Genomic DNA, 18,963 nt, shown 5'->3' with positions numbered 1-18,963 from the left:
ATAAATCTTTGAGGCTTAATATAAAATTTTTATATTTATTAAAGTTTAACAATATTAGCAAATAATTATAGTATAACTTAATATAAGAAAATTTTAAAATTTTGGGACCTTCCTGTTGATTGGGACCTTAGGCAACCGTCTAAGGGTCGAGCCGCCTGGCTTGATCCGATGGTCTTCTTCGGCTATTTATTATTGCACACTTACAAAAAAATGTAAAAGTCAAACCAAAAAAAAATTGTAAAAGTCAAAAAAAAAAAAAAAAAAAAAAAAAAAAATTAGCCAAGAGCCAAGATCATCTTGAAGCTTTTTCTAACATTAAGTCAAAAAGTTATTACATGATTCGGCATGGTCCTATCCAATCACGACCCAACCCGTAAGTTTGCCTCGGTTATGATTGGCTGCGACACACTATTCTTCCGCAATCCAGAATACGCTATTCTTCATACATAATTCCTCTCTTCCGGCGACTCGTACATAACGTTCACACTGTTCACACACTGCGTCCTGTAGCATACTCTAAGCTCTTCAGTCTCTCTCCCTATAATATCAATTGAAAGTTGAAACCCCACTTTTATAAACCTAATTCTCTTGGAAATAATTTTTTTAGAGCAACCATTAACAATAGAACAGGGAAAAAAGAAAAAGAAAAAGAAATACACACACATTCACAGGTAAAATCACCCCATACATTTTGGATGTTTAGATTGCCGTTTCTTTCATTCTTCAAATTTTGGGAATAATTTTTTTATTCATTTCATCTGTTGATTTTGTTGCTTGGCTTCCCCTAAAGTGCTCTAGGGTTTGTTCATTGTTAATGGTTTCGTTCTAGCAAGGGATGATCTCTGGTTCAATATTTACAGAACATTTTGATGATACTTGAAATGTGTGGAACGTGTTGATTATATATTGGGTGTTGGGTGTTTTCCCAGGCACCTCAAGTTTGTTTATGTTTCAATGGCGGATTGCAATTTCAAGGAGGAGTTAGAAAAAGCGCGCCAACTTGTTGTTAGACTATATAAGGAGGTTGATTACAAGGATCAAGAGTTGTATCAAAAGGAGTGTAAGATTGAGGAGAAAGATAGACTGCTTGAATCATATGCTCAAGGTATGGTCATTATCTATCTGAACTAGTGATTCTTTTTCATGTAAACATTTGGTGTGAAGGGTTAAATCGGTTGTTTTTAAATTTACTACTATTTGTAATGTAGATTGTTGATGATGATGGCTAAATGTGTAGTTGTAAATGTGATTTAGGGTGTCAAAGACAAAGTAGAGGGTTCAAAACATCATTCATTAAAAATATAAATAAATAAATTATTTTTTTAAAAAATAAAAATAGATTGAGGTTTTAGAGCTCACAATGGCCCTACTTTTTGAATTTGAAAAAAAAAAAACTACAATTTTGGTTTACAGAGTTGGAGATTAGGGAAGATGCAGGTAGAGGCTGTTACTACAGCCCTAATTATGAGCAACTGAGCCTTTAAGAGGATTGTGGCGGGAAATTGTTTCTAGAGAGCTAATTATTTTGCATGTACAAGGAGTAACTAAGCCTTTGAGAGGTTTGTAGCAGAGTTAAGATTTCAGCATGGTATAATTGAACGTCGTTTGAACATTTAAAATATGACTTTTTTGTAAAAGCATATTCATTCCCGAACACTGCGTGTTATTCTTCTGTAGGTATGTTTTATGCTTTTTAATTATATTCATCCCTCCTAAAATAAATAATAAATGTAAAATAGTAAATTCTTTTCGTGAAATTCCAGTGCTTTATCACCTTGAGCCAAATGGTTGTTTTAGTTGCCCTCACTTTTTAAATTAAATTTCTGTAACACAATTTGTATATGTTTCTATACTAAATATTTGAGGATACATATCAAAAGTTATTATATTTTCATATAAGTGCTCGTACAATTAGAAATTTTTAAGAAGAATACAGCGTTATAGTTTGTTTGTCTCTTAGTTATAGGTTACTTCAGGATGTATTCAATCTGGTAACTCTGCTTTTCATAATACATGTTCATCGATAGCACCTGTAAAAATGGATCTGTACCTTTTACGTCTTGTTCTTTTGTCAATTCTTTCAATTTTCTATTCTACTTGACTTGCTTCCTAGAAATTGTAGAAAGTGAAAGCTTAAAATCAGAACGTGAGAAGTTGAAGCATGAGTTGGAGCTTCAAAAGGAAGAATTCAAGCAGCACGTCAAAGAACTTGAGCATGCGCACCATAGTGACCTGGAGAAGAAAAATGAAGAGCTATTGTGGACGGAGCATACGGTGGAGGAGAAAAATATTCTAATCAAAGCATGCCTTGAAGGTACGTCACATTTTTTTCGATGATAGTATTTATTTGGTATGTATAAAATTTAATACCAAAGGCTATTTGTGTTTTATTTATTGTATTTACTCATATATTGATTTAAAATGCTTGCTTCCTAGCTATGGAAGAAGGTGACATCCTAATCAAAGATTGCATTGAAGGTATGTCACATCTTTTGAGATGATAGTATTTACTTTGTATGCATAAATTGTAGTATCAAAGGTTAATTGTGTTTTATTTAATGTACATACTCATCTAATGATTTAAAATGCTTGCATCCCAGCAATGGTAGAAGGTGAAAGCTTAAAATCAAAACATGAGAAGTTGAAGCATGACTTTGAGCTTCAAAAGGAAGAATTCGATCACCAAGTCAAAACACTTGAGCATGAGCACCATACTGACCTGGAGAACAAAAATGAAGAGCTATTGCAGATAGAGTATGAGGTGGAGGAGAAAGATATGCCAATCAAAGCATACATTGAAGGTATGTGACATCTTTTTAGATGATAGTATTTATTTTGTATACATAAATTTTAATACCAAGGCTAACTATGTTTTCCTTAATGTATTTACTCATATAATGATTTAAATTTCTTGAAAGATGGAGGTATAGGATCCGACTTTCTGAATAGACTACAAAAATAGATAGTAGGTTTTCTTTTTTCTTTCTGACAAATCGGGACAAATTATGAATTTTGGATTTAGAAGTTGTAGTTTAAAGGAATGTCTAGTCATTTTTTGATACAAATATAGACAGTTATGTAGGTTAAGTGTTATCTTCCTAATAAGTTTTTTGATCTGCCCAATACCTCTTGGTCGCTGTGACATGATCACATTAGTTTTAAGCACATCTAAATACTAAGGATGCATGTGATTTAGGCTTTGGGGACGCGTCATGAGTGGTTGTCATTTCTGAAATGGAAATAATAAAAACATTTGCGGATGTGTCAATTTCAGGTGTTAAATGGCTTTCATTTCTGAAGGAAAAAATTGATCCTGCTTTCTGGAAAATTTCTGAAAACTAGTTTTTCAAAGGCCTTACTAAAGATGCTTTATCATATTACTCTTGCTTTTCCAGTTTTAAAAACATAAATGAATTTCGAAACAACAATACATGGATCTTTATCATTTGGCATATATAAGTGGGGACAAAGCCTTTAATAAGTAATGCTACTCAAACCAAAAGACTAAGCCGACTTAACAACATGAGGGAAGAATGTCCAAAAGATAGTTCATATGAGTCTCACATGATGTCAATTCATGAATATCCATTGCTCACTTCACTTTCAGTTTGGTTATCCAGATTAGTTCTGTTTTGAAAAGCCATTTGTTAAGAAATTCGAAGCAAATTTTTGTACCTAGATTCTTAGGAACAAAATTGGCCAAAGATCGGACTTTCACATGCCAGAGGTGATTTTTATTTTTATTATTTTGTAACATTGAAAAGATGCCCCTGTAATTAAAAGCATACTCAATCCCGGACACTACCATTTATGCTTCTGTGTGCATATGTATCTATTTTAATGAAGTTCTCTTTTTCTAAAATAAAAAGCTTCTTAGTAAAACCTTTCATTCCTTGCCATTTCATAGTCTCAGAAAATATTGCACAGTTAGAATTCAAGCGTCAAAAAGAAGTTTGTGAAGTTCTTTGCGAGTGGTCAGCCTTACATCATTCTGAACAGGCTTAAAGAGTACTTATTGTTAAAACCAAAATGATACATTGGTTAAGTTGCCTTCATTTCTTTTTGTTATTAAGTTGTTATTGTACTCTCTATTTCTATGCTAAAAATTTGAGCGCCTGATGGTAATCGTATGCCAATGGAATCAAGTTTTCATATGAGGTGCTCCTACAATTAGACATTTAGAAGAATGGAACCTTGTAATCTTGTTTGCCTCTTAGATATAGCTACTTCAGCACAATTTAGTCTCTCACTTTACGTGCTTATCAGTCAATTTTTTCCCCCCAGGAAGGCATGCTTATCAATCATGCCTCTAAAACGATTCATTCTTTTCTTCTCATGCTATTTGTTGCTTTCTTTGATTTTTTACTTTATGTACTTGACACTTGACTAGTGTACAGTTAACTAGCATAAACATATAAAAGGGCATTTATATATGCGAGATGTTTTCTGTTCAATTTCTTATTTCCTATTTTAATTAAAACAGGATTGGGTGAAATACAATGCCCCAAACTAGGATATACAAAGCTGAAGCAATTCTTTCAATCTCAAGAGATAGGATTTGAGAATCAAACCAAAATATTGGGAGAGCACGAGCACCATAATGACCCGGTGAAGGTAAGTGTACTTGTCTTCTGTTAAAATATCCCTTAGGTTTCCCTTCGAAGAGGGAACAAGTTTCTGGCTTCTCCCTTTACCACTTTTAATCGTGAAAAGAGGCTGATATGGAATAAGCTTTGTGGATTATCTGTGGAAAATTACAAATTTATGGTTGACTTAGTAGAATGAACACGTGGTCAAATTTAGTAGAGATGAACTTATTTTATGAAAATTTTGAAGTATCCAGTCTAATACACATACCATAAGTAAAAGAAAAAGAGATGTTCTGTAATGATACAAGATGACTTATAGTGACGGAGATAGAAGATGTGAGAATTTTGAGGGGACAAAATTTTTTATGAGTAATAATAATAAATTTTATATACAAAAATAAAATAAAAGATTTTTAGTGGGGAGAGCTGCCCCCCTGGGCATGCTATGGCTCTGTCCCTGATGACATATGTTTACTTCACGTGTAAGGCTCTACTATTAATTATTTGGTAATGAGAGACCATGGTAACAATTTTGTCCTCGTATGGCAAGGCTTAATAAGGTGTTAGGACAAAAATTCCAGAACCACTCTTTCTCTCTTCACACCTCTCCAAAACAACTCCCTCATCTATTTATAGTCTCCAATACATTCCCATAACTTGCTTAACAAGAAGTTACCAAATCAACCACAACTCTAAAATAGAAGCCTAATGAAAAAACAATTTCCTCCGCAAGTATACAGCCTTGCTTCACAAGTCTACAGTCTCTAGGAAGGAACATCTTCTATTTATGAAGGCAAATCTGCAACTTATTAGGCAAGTGCAATTGGTTCCCGATAGAGCGACTGATTGCAATTCTCAGAAAGAGCGATTGGTCTGTAATAGTACGACGAGTCGGACTTCTTTAGTACTCTGCAATCTTCAAGAATTTGAGACACAACCCAACATAACGCACATGTTTAAAATGTGCAATGAATAAAGTAAAAAATAAAATCAAAATTTGATAAATAAAAGTTGAATTATAAAGAACAGCTATTTTTTATTAGCTTAGACTCTCTAATGCCCTTTTGTGATAAAGGCTGAATTTCAGAAACTCTACCCTAAGCATATGACGAGCGCTCTCTTCCCCCAGCAAAAAAAAATTTCCAGTTACCCTGAAAGTGCAGGTAAAATTGCCACTCTGAATCATTTAAAACTCTCTGCTGGTATATGCTTCACTCAATTTGTCTCTGTGTTTTTTTTTATTTTTATGTTCCTTTTTAGAGAAGCATTTTAATAAGGCACTAATAATTAAGATTTAGGATCATTGTTTAGATGGAAGTTCCTCTGGTTTGATGATTCTTATATGTATTCTGCAATGCTTAAATTACCATGTTTCTCGCCTGTTAACATGTATCAATGTGTCAAAATACTAGCATGAGGTGTCCTACTTCCTAATATTATGCTCAACAACCATATGTGTGAAACAAATTATGCTTGTTAACTGCTCAAATATCTTATTTTCTACTGCTTTTATTTATTTTTTGATTTCATCTTATAATTGTTTTGCTTTCAATACGAATGTAGACTTTTTTTTTTTTTTTTTTTTTTTTTTTTTTTTTTTGTTTATTTATTTTTCTGTTGACAACTTGATTAGAGTATTATGTTAAGCTTGCATAAAATTTGTATAGCTGATGCAGTTGGAAGGAAAGTTGAAAGATCAAAACCCTGCAGAATGTGATGATAATTCTGGTATCCAGATCAATGCTTTGAGAATAGAACTAGAGGAAAAAGCAGATGATATGAGAGATTTGGAAAGCCTTAATAAAACTCTGATAGTTAGAGAGCACACGAGCAACATTGAGCTTCAAGAAGTCCGCAAAGAACTGATAAATGTATGACTTAACTCATTTTAGCTTATACTTGAATCAAATATGAAGACTGGATTTTTATTTACTAGATGACCATAACTTTTGTTCTGCTAGAAAATCGAACTCTAAATTATATCTAACATCTGCAAATTGTTTCTCAATGGAATGTTTCCTCGTTTTTTGCCACCCAGAATTTGGATGGTCGGCAAAGCAAACGCACAGTACTTGGAATTAAAAGAATGGGGGAACTTGATCCGCAGCCGTTTCGAGATGCATGCCTGGCGAAGTTCCCCGGTGGATGCTGGGAGGAGGAATCTGCTAAACTATGTTCCCAGTGGCAAGAGAATTTGAAAGATTCAAACTGGTATCCATTCAAATTTGATCAGAAACTGCAGGTACGTTTGAATACCTACCATCCACACAATGAATCTAAATAATTAAACTGTCACTGATTGAACTTAGATCTGGTAAATGTTTTGCTTCATTCAGTGAAAATAGAGAGTGAAAAGATTCTAGTTCTAAGAAGGAAAAAAAAAAAAAAAAAAAATTGTTCTACTATTAATTTTGAAAAAGGTGTGTTTTGGATGTCCCATTGAAATGATTGGCTTTATTTGTCATACATGCCATTTGAACATAGAAAGCCATAATCTAATACAGCACATTGCGGAAAAAGGGAGGCATTATGGTCCCGTTTAATTGACGGAAACATAGTTATGTACTGATAAAGAAAGTATATAGTACTCAACGAAGCAATTAAGTGGATACTGAACTGCCTTAGAGTGAGTTTATTTAGATGCCAAAAAAATAAATAAAAAAAATGGAAAATTATGTTCATAACGGTACAAGTACCTCATTATACTACACAGATCATACAGTAATGGATTCATAACTAAATTAGACGACACATTCTATGTGGATTTATGAATGCTGTAGGTGCAGGAAACTATAGACGAAGATGATGATAAATTGAAAGAGTTGAGAAAGGAATGGGGCGAGGAAGCATACAAGGCTGTAGCCAACGCATTACTGGAGTTGAATGAATACAATCCAAGTGGAAGGTATCCAGTTCCTGAAATTTGGAACTTTAAGGAGGGACGAAAAGCTAGGTTGAAGGAGGCAATTCAGCGCATCATCAAACAACAGAAGACTTGTAAACGTGCAAGAGTATGCTAAAAACTATAAAAAAAATAGGATCTCACAGAGAAAAGAAAGAAAGATAAAGAACTCGATGAATTGTTATTTTATGCCGAACCTAGTTAACTATGTTTATATTTCTACAAGGAGACCTTATCAGTATGCCAGGCAGATTTGTAAAGTGGTTTTTGACTTGGTTAACATTCTAATACATATGATTTGAAGTTTATGAAACACGGATAATTTATGCTACCTCTAGATTCTGGGTTTGTCAATCTATACTGAGCGATAATTGTAAAGAGTCACAATGCCGAAACTGTGAAATGACCGTTAAAGTTGCATTTTGATTCTTGAAGTTTAGGCTCTCGTCCTTGTGACTGCTGGATTGGCTTGTTTTCTTAAGTTGGTATGGCATGAAAGAAAGAATGTTGACTTGTTCGGAAATTGGTATTTGGGGAATACGATATCTCGAATAATTCATTTTATGAATTAAGCAAGAAAATGCTTCAAGAAATACATAGATGAGGAGCACTCTTGAATTTGCGCGTGAGCAAGCACCTAGATTTGGAAGAATGACTTGTCTTGAAAGATTATCCAGGTTGAAGAAATACATTGATGAATGCATTCTAATTCTATCATTCTGATTTTCATTATTAAGCGCTAGATAAACAGCATATGCATAACTTAACGTCTTTGCTTTGGGTTATATACTGATAATTATAGCCTAATTGAATTTTCAAACTGGAACTATACTTGGATATGTGAGGCCTTCATATCATGTTCTAGACTTTTAGTTATTGAGGTTGAAGGCAATGAAATTAGGGATGGCAAAACTCTCCAATCTGGTGGGGAACCACCCTGCTCCACCCTTTTTGGGACGGTTTTGGGGAACCGTTTATGTAAATAGGGACTGGTTTTAAAAACCCGATCAATTTCGGAGTGGGGTCAGGAGAGGGTTATCCTGTCCCACCCCGCCCCAATTATATTACAATTTTACTAAATTGCCTTTACATGTTATTATATATTACTAAAATAGGTTAAGTGTGTGTGCCTGCGTGTTCACTTTTCCTTAGAGCTAAAAATAAGAAAAATGAGACTTATTCAATCGGTTTCAATCGGTTACCCCACGTCCTCTCGGGGGTTTGAAATTTTAAATGGTTATTGGGGGGCTAAATTGTCACATTGTCATCATACCAAATGAAATTGAGCTTGTGAGAAATTATTGCATGATCTCGAAATTATTGATTGCGAGCTAATCACACAATAACATGCAAATAAATGCGTCAATTTTGTGTTCATTTTATTATTTTATTAGTGACTTAAAATTTGCTCTTTATATCTCTATTTTAGTGTTTTACTTTCTTTTTCACTCTCATTGTTTGATTGTTTTCATGCTTCTATTTTTGTTGTCGTATTGAGTTGATCTTATGGTTATTATTATTATTATTATTATTTCTCCCTGTTATGTAATTTACATCTATAAATTATAAATAGAAAAAAAAAAAAAAAAAAGAGGAAAAAAATGTTGTCTTTAGCTGCAGTGATCCATGTTTTGGAATTGATTTTCTTTTTTATTTTTTTCTTAAAATAACAAAAAATAGTGAAGGAGAAATCCAGGCATTCAATTGAAAATTTTGACCATGTTAATTTAAAAAATAATAAAAAATAAAAGAAGAAGAAAACTTTGAATGGAAATGGTCAGAAATTTGAATAGCCAAACATCTTGGAAATAATTAGCGAGGGCCAGCACATTGAACGTGATAAAATATATTTTTTGCCAACTAATATGACAACTAATATTCCAGCAAGACCAGTAAGCGAAACATAGAAGTGCAATAATTGTGTAATCAAAATTCAAACAGTGTCATTTGTAAAAATATATATATATATTCAAAAACAAAAAATACGGACAATAATATTCATAGAATTTTAGTAATAAATTTATACAAGAAGAAGATAAGAAAATGTTGCTCTAATTCAATTATTCGCGACCAATTTATCATTTTATTCACGGAAACATTTTGATTTATTCAATATTAGTAAACAATAGACTTTCCAAAATTATATGTTGTGTACCCAAAAGTAGACCCGGCTGTCAAGGGATTGGATTGATCAAATCCATATTAGACTTATTAAGTTAACGGATTATCAGATTTCGATCACTGATGAATTATTGGATTAAATATTCCAATTCATCTCCTATTTAGCATTTATTTGGATCGAATCGAATTCGGATTAAAATTTTATTTACGGACATATATAATTGGGAGAATTATTAATAGGAAAATGATAGAACAGCTGAAAAATATCCCGAAAATAATCACCATGAGGTGGATTGGCCATGTCAGACTTTTAAGAAAAAAAAGAAAAATATATATATATATATATATATATATATATATATATATATGTAAAATTATTGATAAATAATTATATATATAATTTTAATCGGATTTGATTGGATTATTATCATATCATATTAGCATAATCTATATCCAATTTGTTAAACTAACGAATTATCGAATTTGGATCGTAATCGAGTTATCAGATTTTTTGTCCAATTCATATCCGACTAATCGGATTGAATTCGAATTGAATCCAGAGTAGGATCTGCTCCATTGACAAGTCTAACTTTACTACTCCTCACTAGTCTTCAATTCAAAATTAATTAAAAGTGAGGTTTAAACTTAAATATCGTACTTGATTTGCGAATTATTGCGTGACGGACCGTATTGCTGGATCAATGTGAGAGTCAACAGATATTGCATTACTAGGTGAGAGTCGAAAGTGATTAGCAAGTTTGTGTTTGTTTGGTTTACTATTAGCACGAGGGATCGATTAGTTATATATATATATATATATATATAAAGAAAATAAAAAAGAGAAAATAAAATCAAAAGTATTTTCTCGTTTGGCAACCACAATTACCATGTGTTTTTGCTTTAAACCGAAATAGAAGTAATGTTTTCGTTCAAAGTATGTTCAACACTATTTCAAAACTTGTTTAGTAACGTAAATTTGTTGCAATATTTTTTAAAGTAAAAACACGAGAATATGTTTATTGCAGCAAATAATGCTAAACATATTTCGTGCTTTTATTTTGCTACAGTACACTTAGTCGTTAAGTCTAAGTTTGTTTGGTTTACTATAAATAAATAAAAAATAAAAATAAAAATTAGTTATATATATAAAGAAAATAAAAAGAGAGAAGAAAAAGTTGTACTCCGTAAACCCTAATACAAATAGAGAGGGGCTATAATTACGAAGGGAGAGGCTTGAGCAAGGGGGTTGTCTATATCTAGAGAGAGAGTTCATTCCATTTGGTGTGTAGAGAGAGAAGACGAAGAAGAAATCAAGATTCAGTGACTAAGATCACAAAACCTGTCTTCTTTCTCTCTTCCCTTCCCTTCCCTTCCCTTCCCTTCCCGACTTCGATTTGGGTATTTTTCTTCCGCAACGACACTTAAAAAATTAGACTCGTTATTACAACATTGATATTTGTTTTGGGTGTGCATTTGCACTTGATAATTGTAGAGAGAGGTTTTACTTTCTCTCTCTACATAAAACTGTGCATACAGAGAAAGCCTGATACACCTTAAGTTTGTTCCAGATGGAGCCTAAGAAATTAGCTGTGTTTGGTAACGGATTTAAGGGAAATCAGGCAGCGGCCAGACAACCGTAGAGATGGTATCCACAGATGAATTGTGTTTCTACTCCAGTTTATCTACTGATTCCATCTCATATTATAGATTTGATTTTTGAATTGGGTTGACATTTTATTTTGTTTTAGTAGCATAATTTTGTTTTTAAAATTTGGTTATTAATCATTTTTTCTTGAGTTCAAGGTCAATTATTATTATTATTATTATTATTTAAATCTTGATCACCAAAATCTAATTTTCTCAAAATTTTTTTTTTTTTTTTTCAAAAGCCTTTTTGTGTGTTAACTGTTAAGTAATCAAGCTGATCTGTAAATTATATATATATATATATATAATTAATTAATTATGTGTGAGTTGGATTGGTTTGATTGTAGTATTAAATCTAAATTTAAAAGGGAACGAAAGATATCCTAGTGTCACAAACAAAGTGTTAACGTTTGTAAAAGTTGTCTATTAAGGCTTGTTTTGTGTTTATAATATATGACCAAAAAATAAAAAAAGAAAAAACCTCAAATGTTACAATAATAATGTAAAACTCAAATGTTACAACAATAATGTAAAACTCAAATTTGGTGCATTAAACTCTACTCTATAGAAACTTTCATAACCTAATATTTAAAAAAAAAAAAACAAAACAAAATGAATTACAGTCCAAATGCAAGTCGTTTGAAGTGTTAGGCTGGGGCGGAGGCAGGGGAGCCATGGCCCTGTCTTTGAACCTTTCACGCTCACCCTCACTATATCCCCTGCGCCCGCTATGTTTGTGATTAGAACAAATTTTGAAGTTCCGGAAGTCATTGATTGTGAATCTGATTCCTCCTTGCTTTCCACATGCCACCCTATGTGAATGGAGAAAACATAAATTTAATTCAAATTACTGAGCGAGGGTTCTTTAGGAAATAAAAGTGATAAGGATAATTTAAATAACCAGATAAGATAAATATAAAGTTGTTCAACCGGGTAAAGATAATCTCGGTACAAGTTCAAATTCAAAAGAGCAAATAATCTCTACAACAAATATCCTCTGATCTTACAACGAACTAAGGGACAGCCGACTACCAGTCAATCAGGGATGAGAAAAAACGTAATATTAAATCCTTACCTTTTTTTTTGAACTCTGATGACTGACTTGATTTTCGGAGAACTCTTGGCAGGCACCACACCGGTGCCGTCAATATTCATCGATCTTCTCCTCTATTCTTTGCAGGAAAACGGTGTTGTCCCAGGTTATGTTGATTTCCGCTTCAACAGCTGGCGTCGTCTGTGGGAACGAAAGTTCTCATAAAAAAATATCATGGTTCAGTTGCGCTTTGGGTTAGCCATTGGAGAGGGAACGTCGATGCAGAATCCTAGTCAAAGGGAACTGCAGAGGGGACATCCAGACACCTCCATCATCCAGGAACACATCACAGCATTGGAACAATAGTTCTAGACTTTAAACCAAGGTTAGACCAGTTGGTCCAACAACATACGATGATTTTACAACACCTAGCTACCTTGGTAGGACCACCGCCTCAACAAGAAATGTCCGATGGACATCTAGATCCTCCCAATTTGAATGATGGGGGGAAAAATGGAAAGGACCGAGATAACGATCTTCATCACAAGCTCAAGGCAGAACAAAGCCAAGTTGGAAACCGACACAGAGAACCTCCTCTTCCTCCTTCACGAAACTCCCAGCCTCGGGTAGGTACAACCACCTATCTTGAGAAGAAGACAGAGGAAGTTACCTATTTCGACCTGCAAATCCAGTATCTCAAGGCTAAAATGGAAAATATAATGTAGACTATGAAGAGGAAAGGTCCTACTGCCATAGATGACTTGGTGTGGAGGACCAACTTGCTGTTCAGCCCTGTCATTATGAAATGCCCCCTGCCAAACAAGTTCAAGATGCCCTCATTCGAAAGTTTCGATGAGACCAAAGATCCCCTCGACCACCTGGAGATCTTTCAAGCTCTTATGCATTTATACGCTGTGCCGAATGAGATTATGTGCCGAGCCTTTCCCACAACCCTTAAGCTTTAGTTGTTTAGTGTAATTTTGGGCTCCTGGCCCAATGTATTCTGGCTGGCCTTTTTGTTTGTTTTGTTGACATGTGGCATCTTGTGAGTGGTGAAAATTTTTCCCTCCATAAACTATTGTTACGAGGTTAGTGGTGAAATCAATTCCCTAAGCCTCATTCTCTTGATCACTACTCTCATTTAATTTAGGTTTAATTTTAGTTTTAATTTCATTGCAATTTAGAAATAGAAAAAAAAAAAAAAAAAAACATCAATCTCTTCTCTTGAATCAAATCGAAATTAATTTTACACTTAACAATTCCAAACAGTCCTTGAAGTTCGACACCCTCTTAATAACCCTATCCTACAAGGATTCATACTATTGCAACTAGTTTTATAATTAAAAAACTCCACATCACTGGTGGTCGAGGGTGGTGGGTCGTGGTGACAAATTTTGATTTAGATGGCCGAGGTGGCGGTAGTGGGTGGTGGTGGTGGTAGTTGGAGCTGTGATATTATTTCTATTTTTAGAGATAGGGAGAGAGAGGTAATAAGGGGTTTAGGTGAGGGGTAATTTAGACCCAAATGTATAGGTTTATGTCAAATACAAAATTACCCTTGTAAAGTTGTCATATTTTATAATACATTTTGTTAAAGTGGCACTTTTCATCCATTCTTTTTTGACATGGTCGTATTTGTAAAACCTCACAAATAACTTGTCATCTATTGAATTTTTTTCTTCTTCTTTTTTCATATACACTTCACACTACACATCTGGGAATTTTTTGGTGAAAATATGTTACAATTTACATTCCAACCTACTGCTCCAATGCTTGTGTTTTCTTCCTAAAAGCTTATTTGAAAAGGGTAACTTATCTCTTTTTTTTCTTTGATTCAATCACTGATTTGTCAAATTCTAAATTTTATTGATTCGAAAAGTTCAAAATTTTGGATCGTTTAGAAGATCAGAATGCTAGTGGGTGAAATACCCTTTCAGGAAAAACGGAGAATAACAGTTATATACGGATCTCGAAGCTAGGTTATGATTTTACCTTTAAATATTGGTAATGGAGTTGGTTTTTGCTAAGCTAGAGGTGAGGCAATAGTGCCGATCATGATCTCGTTGGAGAAAATTGGTCCCTCGGTGGTTCGTCGGGAAAAAATGGTATTTCGCCGGAATATCACTTGGTGGGTGGCCGAAAAAAATGATGTTTCACTGAAATATCATTAAGTGGGTCACCGGAGAGAGTGTTAGAGAGATAAAGAGAGAAATAGGTAATGGGGAACTGTTTAAAAGGTAGAGGTAATTTTGCCCTAATTGTATTAGTATTTGTATGATTTTGGAGGTTGAAATGTTTGCACAAGATGAGATTATGGTTGATTTGCTTATCAGGTTTTGGATTCCTGATTAATCACATGAAAGCCCAGTTGGAGGAACCCGAGCCCAGCTTGGGTTTTAATCGGCGTGCTCAACTTGTGAGCACTGCCTTGTTTTCAAGCACATTCCATTAACCTTTTGGCCTTGCTTTTGGAAGACAAAAGCTCCACAATTGCGACACATTGAATTTTTTATGATAAATAAGAGTTGTGGTAGGGCTAGACTTGCATAATAGGTACCTTGATTGAGGTAATTTCATTCGAATATTCAAACTTTGTTCATTAAAACACTCTTTGTGACGTAGCTAGGTCACTCGTATACTGGGATTGGATTAATACATAGCTTGGAAATGTCGTGTTGTATGGATTATTCCAAATCTTGCTTAATTGTATTGATGTTTTCCAGCTATTTACCCTAGATATGATAAGATACCACTTGAAAATAAGGATGCTGTGTCCTCTTGGACCATAAAGTGAAGCTTCTCCCCTTTTTCTTTCCCAATGGATGCACGAATGCTTCATGCTTCTAATCATCAATTTAACTATAGGCTTTCACAAAGTTTTGCCATTTGAGCGCTCTCATTTTCTTTCAAAGATTCAATACTTATACATTAAAAAGGTCTAATAATATAATAGTTTCCTTGATTTAAGTAATTTCATTCAAAGATTCCCAAATAGTTGTTCATTCAGAAAGGAATCACAAACTGGAAGTGAATCCTTCAGCCACAAACTGGGGAACGATCAAATGTGGTGGTCTCGGAAGCGGAAACGGGTGCCTAGGAACCCAATCTTTTCCTGTTCATGAGAACGGTGAAGAGAAACGGCGATGCCAAGAGTCCGGCAGAGATGAGGACAGTGAAGGACGGTTCTTAGAGGCAAATCAACATAAAATGGCAAACCCTTAATGATCTTCTTTAATGAACAATATTTAATTCTTTAATGCATTCTATCATAAAAACACATGCTAGTATTGGGGTCTTGGATCTAACTGTTTGGATTTATATGCCCTGGTATGGCAAATTCCTATTTGGATTATATTAACATATGTTCTTGACATATCTGAAATATTTATGATTTATATACTTGGTGAATTCAATGTGTTATGCTTCAATTCATTATGGAATTGATAGTATCCACTTGATTACAAGAGATATTTATATATGTATGTGATGGCGATCAATACATGATTATAAATAATAATCATAAATTGTTCATAGTCGGTAATTATGGATGGACTCATTATTAATTAAGACTTGAACTAAATCCGCATTAGGTTGAGATATATTGCGAGAGCCGTCGTATGCAATTGCTCCCTATCACTATTATGGCATTTTACTCTTAAGTATGAGAGAAGTATAGACTCTTTTATTAATTAGTAATTACTTTGATTTGTTCGGCGGAATCTTCGGAATCCATAGATCGGCACTTTGGTTAGTTATGTAATTAATAGTTAGAGGGTTATATTTTCAATATTTGCATCATTGCTACTTGTATTTATTTTGTATTGATTATGGTTGATCACAAAGTAAATTCAAAAGCCTTCGTGTGTTTTTAGACAAAATAATTTTTTATATTTATTTATTTAAATTATTATTTTTGTCAAACAAATATTTTATTGTGATCAAGCCGAAAATAATCAAAGGTACCAAAATAAATATATTAATTAAGTAGTCGGATTGATGATTTTATTTATCTGATAATTAATTATGCATAGAGAGGTCAAAGTGCAACATTGACTAAGAGGTTATTTATTATTTAATTGGAGTTCAATTAATTTCTTTTAGTGGAGTAGAAATTAATTTATGAATTAATAGAATTAGGTTCATGGATCGGGCCAATTATTAATTCATTGTAGCCAAGAAAATAATAAGCCCAAAGGATTCTCACTCATAGCCCAACTTGAAATTAGAATCCTATTAGATTTAAGATATGGGAATTAGAGATTGAGAAGGATTTATTATTTCCTTTCCTTATTTTTATGTTGCCTATATATACATGGTCCATGTATATTTTAGGGGTAATTTTTGAAAGAAAAATGAATATATTTTTTCTCTCTAGAATTTTAAGGTTAGTGTTCTCATCTAATGGAGGCTCCCACAAGCCTAGTTTTCTAAGGTCGTTCATGGAGGCTTATGGATGGTTCCTAAAGGCAAGACAATTACCAAGAAGATGGAGATCCAAGGAAGAGGCATCTAGAAAAGGGATCAAGTGAGAACATTCACTTTAAAGGAGAGATCTAAGGTTTACTCAAACCTTGATGTAAGTTTTCTATCCCTAAATTGAATGGATCATCATATTCTTCATGCATAAAACTTGTCTTTACACATGAATCAAGATCTTTATTTGAAAAACCCTCATAAAATTTTAAAAACTTCCGTTTCCCCAACAGTGGTATCAGAGCTAGATTTGATTCATGTATAGAGATCATATTTTTTTATTAAAGAAAATTATTTCTCATGGATCCAAATTTTTATATGCATATGTATATATTAATATATGATCATGATGTATGTATATTTGTGATTGAATGATGTTGATGTATGTTTGGGACCTGGATAAAGCTTATAAGTTAATTAAATGTAATTTTATCTTTGGATGAATGTAATTAAGGCTTTAATTTAGACATTTGAAAGTTCAATGATGTAATTTAATTTTTTTCATTGTATTTCAAGTGTAAATATTTTTTAAAGCCATGTAATCGTCATCAAGGATGCTATGAAGCTTCAAGAATGTCCAAGAGGGTTTAATTTGGCTTCAGGAATTGTTTAGAAATTTTTTGGAATTTTTCTTGAATTTTTTGGGCCAAATTATATTTTCTGGAATTTTCGGCATTTTCTGGCTACTGGAGCACCGCCACCGACAATGGCAACGCCGGAGAAGGTGGCTAAGGGATTCGGTGTGGCGCGGTCCACATGCGGTCGCACCAGCTGTGACGACCCTAGATTTTTCAACCCAGTATGTCCTGTGATGACTCGAAGCGGATCCAAAATGCGGAAGCAAAATGAAAACAAGTCCATAGAGATGTACGTTATCCTTATTACACAAGAATGGACTTTCAAAGAGTTTTGAGACTCAACGGAAGCAAAATGAAAAAAAGGGTATCAAAACCCTACTAAAAGAAGAACCAAGGGTAAAATAATCATTTTACCCCAAGAGGAAGGAATTTAACTTCCAACAAGTCAAATAAGGTCAAAAACATTCAAAAACATCATTTGGTGACTTCACATGAAGTCCCAAGGCTAAAGGAAGAGAAATCCCATATGAACCCTAGCCCGGTTCGAACTAAAACAATACCCTCCCACTAAAACAAGGACAGTTTGAGCTAGGAGAAGAATCTGAAACTGAAATTAGTACCATTGAAAATCTTATTTCGACGTGGTCAGTTTAGACTCAAGAACGGACCAATTCAGAGTTAAAACGAAGAAGTTACGTTAGTTTAAAATTGGAAGACCAAAGCTGAACCCGCAAAAGGGTTCTGGAGGACTTGAACTGGTTCAGCCCCCCTTGAACTGGTTCAACATGGATAGAATGTCTATGCTGGACCAAAATGACACCTTGAACCGGTTCACCCCCCCTGAACCGGTTCAATTCAGGCAAAATTGAACCCGAATAGCAGAAACAGTGAAATTACAGAAAAATGAGTTTGGAACGCAGTTTTCGAGACGAATATGACATTTTTCAAAAAAATGTCATGAAGAAACTCTCCCCGAAATCACATTTTCGATGTGATGGAGTCAAGAACGGAATTTATTTCCCAAAGAAAATTCACAAAATGCCTTTAAGCCGAATTATGCAAGAAAAATGTGAAATGAGTCCATAGGAGGCCCATTTCACCAACGAAAAAGTTTTTCATAAAAACGATCATGCACGTAAACGTAAATAATGATTTTGAGCGCGCGAGAATGGTCCGCAGCTCCCGAAAATGGTCGAGTCACAATTCGACCCCTCGACGGCCAAAAAGGCGAAAATGAACTTGAAATGGAAATTTTAAAAACCAAAATTATAAAATGGAGTCAAATGACTATTTGGCTCTTGGCCACACTTCATACATGATTAATGAGACCCTATGAAAGAATGAAAATGGAATTCCCACACCCGATGCACCCATGGTGAAACAATAACTTGTGATTTTTCAATATTTTCATAAAATTTCATGAAGTTAAAATTTACATTAGATACAAAATACATGTCATTGGCCTCCGGCCTCATCTCATACATGTAAAATACAATACAAAAAGTGTACTTATGTACACATTATTTATATAGAATCAAGTATACACATTTTGACATAAAAGGTTACAAGTAGTATTTCATGCTAACATTTGCATGAATCATGAACGAAAATACACTTAAA

The 18,963-nt window shown here is 33.8% G+C and overlaps 1 protein-coding gene and 1 non-coding gene across 7 annotated transcripts; both read left to right on the top strand.

Moving 5' to 3' along the window:
* The first annotated feature begins 404 nt into the window (after positions 1-404).
* LOC132268202 (factor of DNA methylation 5-like) lies at positions 405-11,872 on the top strand. Of its 6 annotated transcripts, none has more exons than XM_059768994.1 (9): positions 405-671; positions 930-1,105; positions 2,114-2,314; positions 2,437-2,478; positions 2,601-2,801; positions 4,484-4,614; positions 6,257-6,460; positions 6,628-6,831; positions 7,376-11,872. In XM_059768994.1, exons 2-9 carry the CDS (start codon positions 955-957, stop codon positions 7,607-7,609), a joined length of 1,368 nt encoding a protein of 455 aa, XP_059624977.1. In that variant the 5' UTR covers positions 405-671; positions 930-954; the 3' UTR covers positions 7,610-11,872. The 6 variants fall into 6 exon arrangements, with proteins under 6 accessions (XP_059624977.1, XP_059624978.1, XP_059624979.1 ...); XM_059768995.1 differs by having other exon boundaries at positions 406-671; positions 2,123-2,314; positions 7,370-11,872; XM_059768996.1 differs by having other exon boundaries at positions 406-671; positions 6,266-6,460; positions 7,370-11,872.
* On the top strand, positions 11,187-11,316 carry LOC132272296 (small nucleolar RNA snoR143). The gene has a single exon (XR_009470036.1). It is a non-coding gene; the product is annotated as a small nucleolar RNA snoR143 (small nucleolar RNA).
* Positions 11,873-18,963: the final 7,091 nt, after the last annotated feature.

Source organism: Cornus florida, unplaced genomic scaffold, assembly GCF_030987335.1.
Source record: "Cornus florida cultivar Cherokee Brave unplaced genomic scaffold, ASM3098733v1 CherokeeBrave_3.0.0_Hap2_Chr08, whole genome shotgun sequence".
Classification (NCBI taxonomy): Eukaryota; Viridiplantae; Streptophyta; class Magnoliopsida; order Cornales; family Cornaceae; genus Cornus; species Cornus florida.
Note: the sequence above shows the minus strand (reverse complement) of the source record. Positions and strands in the feature narration are given on the sequence as shown.